The 4582-nt window shown below is 49.5% G+C and overlaps 1 protein-coding gene across 4 annotated transcripts in view; it reads left to right on the forward strand.

The window, feature by feature from the left end:
• Nucleotides 1–4582, forward strand: part of FBXO25 (F-box protein 25) — a 37608-nt gene that overhangs the window by 13936 nt on the left and 19090 nt on the right. For 3 of the 4 annotated variants that reach the window (XM_014530384.1, XM_014530382.1, XM_014530385.1), the window contains exons 2-3: nt 308–445; nt 3930–4033. In XM_014530384.1, the coding sequence (XP_014385870.1) occupies nt 312–445; nt 3930–4033 (238 nt within the window). In that variant the 5' untranslated portion in view covers nt 308–311. Of the gene's footprint in view, nt 1–100; nt 208–307; nt 446–3929; nt 4034–4582 lie in introns of those variants that run through there. The other variant, XM_014530383.1, reaches the window with a different exon arrangement.

Below are 4582 nucleotides of genomic sequence, written 5' to 3' on the forward strand. Positions count from 1 at the left end.
CCCCCCCCCCCCCTCCCCCCTGGTTCTCCAGCTGGGAGCCAGCCCCTGGTGACCTCACTGAGCAGCATGGAGCTAGTAAACCCACCACTCCGCATCCCAGCCTGTCACTCAGCGCTGCCGAGGCACTGTTATCGCCACCGCTGTCGCCACCGCTTTATCCCCATGTCGAACCAGCACTTAATGCCTGTGCAGACATTTAAATATTAAGTAAGCACTTACTTTTTAAAGATTAATGAGAAGTGATCTCAGTGAAACGAAACTTGCCAATTACTCATACATTTTAAACGTGAATCAACTGTTTTTACAGAGCGATGCCGTTTCTGGGCCAGGACTGGCGATCTCCTGGATGGAGCTGGGTTAAAACGGAGGACGGCTGGAAGCGCTGTGAGCCCTGGCGGCAGGACCTGGACCGAGAGAGCACCCAGCGCAGCGTCCCGCACGGCATGTACGCGCAGCCCTGCCGGCCCGCCTGGCATCCAGGGTTCATTTCCTCTTCCAGGCGCTGCAAAGCTCTGTCACTGTCGTTTGGCTGCGAGTTGCCCTCGCCCAAGGCTGGTGGGAGGGAGGACGTTATGTAGCTCAGGTCTGAGCCAGGACATTGCCTGGTTCCCACACGTAGATGCTGCTTTGTTACCGAGCGAGGGTCACTGCCCGACACCATGGAAGCCAGTGCTACGAGGAAAGAAAAGACCTTCCATGGTGAGGCCAGCCGGCCAGGCTCCTATCTGTCCCCCGATCGGGTCCAGGGAAGGTTCAGGGGCCACGGGGCACAGGCGGTTGTGGAAGCGCTGGCGGGCAGGTTTCGGTGGGCGTGTTTTTGGAATTCCACCAGAAGGCCCCTGTCTGCGGTTTTGGCTTGGTTTTTGTGAAGGAGGGGCCTTGAGGCGCAGTGTGGGGTCCTGTCTATGAAGAGTCCGTAGCGTTGCCCGGGGATTCAGTGCCGTTCCCTGTGGGCTCTGGGAAGCTGAGATGGCACGGAGGCGCAAGGCCACGTGCACTGTATCCTGCGCTGCCCGAACGGGACCCTTCTAGGGTTTCCCCTTTGCGTTTAACTTATTAAATCTTCATTGCATTGTTTTTACTTACATCTCGTTAACATTCAGTTTCCTGTCCGAATTTGAATATTTTATGATTTATTTTGGTGACTTGGTTCACGGGGCATAGCGTGGAGGTCATCGGAGACCTGGGAGTCCATGGGGATTACCTTCAACTCTAGTCGTTCGCACCCAAGACATCCCAAGCGTGGGATTCTCTAAAAACACACAAACATTTTTAAATTGTGGGTCTTCCAAAGGATTACCTTCAACTCTAGTCGCACCCAAGATATCCCAAGCGTGGGATTCTCTAAAAAACACACAAACATTTTTAAATTGTGGGTCTTCCAAGGAAAAAAGGAAAGAAACTGCATTTTTGGTTCCCTTACAAAAATGCAGAAATAGTCTCTGGTCAGCACCAGGTCAGAGAGTCCAGGGGCCCAGTAGCCCTCGAAGTAAGAACTGTGCTGCGAGGCCTCAGCCCGGGACGCTCCTGCCCCGCTCCTTTGCTTAGACACGCGCCTCTGCTGGCGCTGGTGGTGTTCCCTCGGGCTGTTGGGGGGTGTGCGGCTTTCAGTTACAACCTGATGGCCTGCCTTATATTTTCTTCTTCAGTGACTAGGAAGGGAAATGTGGTTAGAAAGTTGGCACCGGCGTCAGACCAGCACGCGCCCAGGGCATTTGTGTACCTGCCTGCTCAGCGGGGCTGCATCTGGACTCGGAGGTCTGTCCTGGCCGCCCTGTGTCAGTGACAAGCCAGCAGGCGCATCATCGTCCTGACCTGTGTGGCAGGAGAAGTGAGAGTTCTTCTTCAGCAGAGATCCTGTTCCGCACAGAAGAAATGTAGATTATGTATAATGTTTAAGGGACTTCGGGCCGTGAAAGGGTGAAAAGGAATAACATAGATAAGGATGAGTAAGCGCCATTTTTACCAAAGAAAAGGCATGAAAACATTTGCTTCAGAGAAATGGCCTTGGAGCCGCCAGAGAGGACTGCACTGAGCTGAGGGCCTGGAGAAGTCGGGGGGAGGGGACTGGGCCTGGCCTGCGGGCGAGGCTCCTGTGCTTGGGAGAGTGCGACAGGGCCGACGGTAGATCTTCGGTGTTTGGGGTTTGCCAGGAGGCGTCTGGCCCTGGACATGACTTTGTCGTGAGGTTGGGAGTCAGTCTGCTCAGGTTCGGGTTGGTGGCTCAGAGTGGGCAGGTGGTGGGTTTCTGGACCCACGCTGTCATTTGGAGGTTGCCCAGCCTGTTCACATTGGGTCTCTGTCCTTTGTACTTGAGGAGCTTGAGTTTTGACGTCTCCTTCATTTCTGGTTATTTGAGTCTTTTTTTCTTAGCTAAATGCTTGTCAGTTTTGTTTATGTTTTTTAAAAAACTAGCTCCTAGTTTCATTGATTTTTTTTTTAAATCTCTATTTTGTTTATTTTTGCTCTGTTCTTCTTTTCCTTTGTTCTTCTTTTTCTAGTTCCTTGAGGTGTGAAGTTAGGTGCTCATTTGAAAGCTTTCTTGTGTCTTGTTGAGGCTTTTATCACGGGAACCCTTTCTTAGAACTGCTTTGGCTGCATCCTGTAAGTTTTGGTGTATTTCCATTTTCATTCGTCTCAAGGTATTTTCATAATTTCTCTTTTGATTTCCTGTTTGACTCACTGGTTGTCCAATAGCGTGTTGTGTAATCACATATTTGTGATGTTCCTGTTTTATTCTTGTAATTGGTTTCAAGTTCATAAATCGTGGTCAGAAAAGGTACTTGATATGATTTCTTCTTTTTTTTAATCTTCAACCAAGGATATTTTTTCTATTGATCTTTAGAGAGAGTGGAAGGGAAGAGGAGGGAAGAGTGAGTGAGAGAGAGAGAGAGAGAGACAGGAACATCCATGTGAGAGAGACACCTGGATTGGCTACCTCCAGCACTCACCCCGACTGGGGCGGGGATCACACCCCCAACCCAGGTACATGCCCGTGCCTGGAAATCTAACCTGAGACACTTCTATGCATGACTGATGTTTTAACCACTGAACACACTGACCAGGGCGCTTGATATGATTGCAATCTTAATTTCTTAAAGACTTGTTTTGTGGCTCAACATATGATCTGTCCTGGAAAATGTTCCATGTGTGCTTGAGCAGAATGTTCTCTTGCTTTTGCGTGGAAAATTCCGTATATGTAAAGTCCACCTGCGCTAACGTGTCCTTTATGGCCAGTGTTCACATTGGATCGGGGACATGGCAAATCGTCAGTCAGTATCGGGTACGTTCCCAGAGTGTTTCCAGTTTGGTTTATAATCTCCCAGTTTTGTTTTTTTTTAAAGGAAGGCACTTCTTTTTTAAAAAAATATATTTTATTGATTTTTTACAGAGAGGAAGGGAGAGGGATAGAGAGTTAGAAACATCGATGAGAGAGAAACATCGATCAACTGCCTCCTGCACACTCCCTACTGGGGATGTGCCCGCAACCAAGGTACATGCTCTTGACTGGAATCAAACCTGGGATCCATTAGTCCGCAGGCCGACGCTCTATCCACTGAGCCAAACCGGTTAGGGCTGTAATCTCCCTGTTTTAATGAAGCATTTTGAAGTCTGAAACTGCATTGGTTGAGCACATGAAAACCCTTGGGACACTGGAACATGCCTAGCACTTCCTGGGCTAGCATTCTCAGAAGAACCGAGATAAGTCTTAGGTTTCTCAAAAGAAAAAGAATACATTAGACATTAGCTGTGTAATGTCAAGCTGTGATGTGTTGCTTTGAAAATGAACAGCTTGCTTTCAGAATTCAACAAGGTTTTTATTTTGATCTCCTAAATTGCAAGCCAGATACTTACTATCATTTTTTAAAAGATAAGCCAAATGAAGATCCCCTATAAATATATTTTAATAAAATCTATCTTTATTTCAGAATCCTAAATAGTGAAGATGACGAAATATTTACTAGTGAGGAGCATGGATGTGCATCCAAGAAAAGGAAAAAGGACCATTTTAGAAATGACAGCAATACTCAATGTAAGATCATGTTTAACATGTTATATTTTACTGGAATATGTTGGCACACTAAGTCACTTCCACACGCGCACAGGAAAGGCGGCCCAGAGGTCTTAATAGTCCTTCTCCAGTGTTGCCCACAGGACTAGTGATCAAAGCTTTTGCAGCTCCGTCATTTTTTTGTGTTTTTAAAAAATATGCTTTTACTAGAGGCCCAGTGCACGAATTTGTGTACGGGTGGGGTCCTGCCAGCCTTGCCCCAATCGGGGCGGATCGGGGCTGGGCCTGTCAGGAGGAGGAGACCTGTCAGGTGGGTGGTTGGCCGGCCGACCGGCCTGATCAGGGCCCCATCAGGGCTGGGCCGGCGGGGGGGAGTGGCCATGGGTGATTGGCCAGCAGGCCCTGCCCCTGATTGGGGTGAGGGGGCAGATTGGGGGCAGGGGTGGCCCTGGGGAGGGGCTGTGAGCCCTGCCCCCAAATGAGGTGGCGGGGTCAATTGGGGGTCAGCAGCCGTGGGAGGGGCCGTGGGAGGTTGGCCGGCCAGCCCCACTCCCTATTGGTGTGGGGGGG

Source organism: Myotis brandtii, unplaced genomic scaffold, assembly GCF_000412655.1.
Source record: "Myotis brandtii unplaced genomic scaffold, ASM41265v1 scaffold736, whole genome shotgun sequence".
NCBI lineage: Eukaryota > Metazoa > Chordata > Mammalia > Chiroptera > Vespertilionidae > Myotis > Myotis brandtii.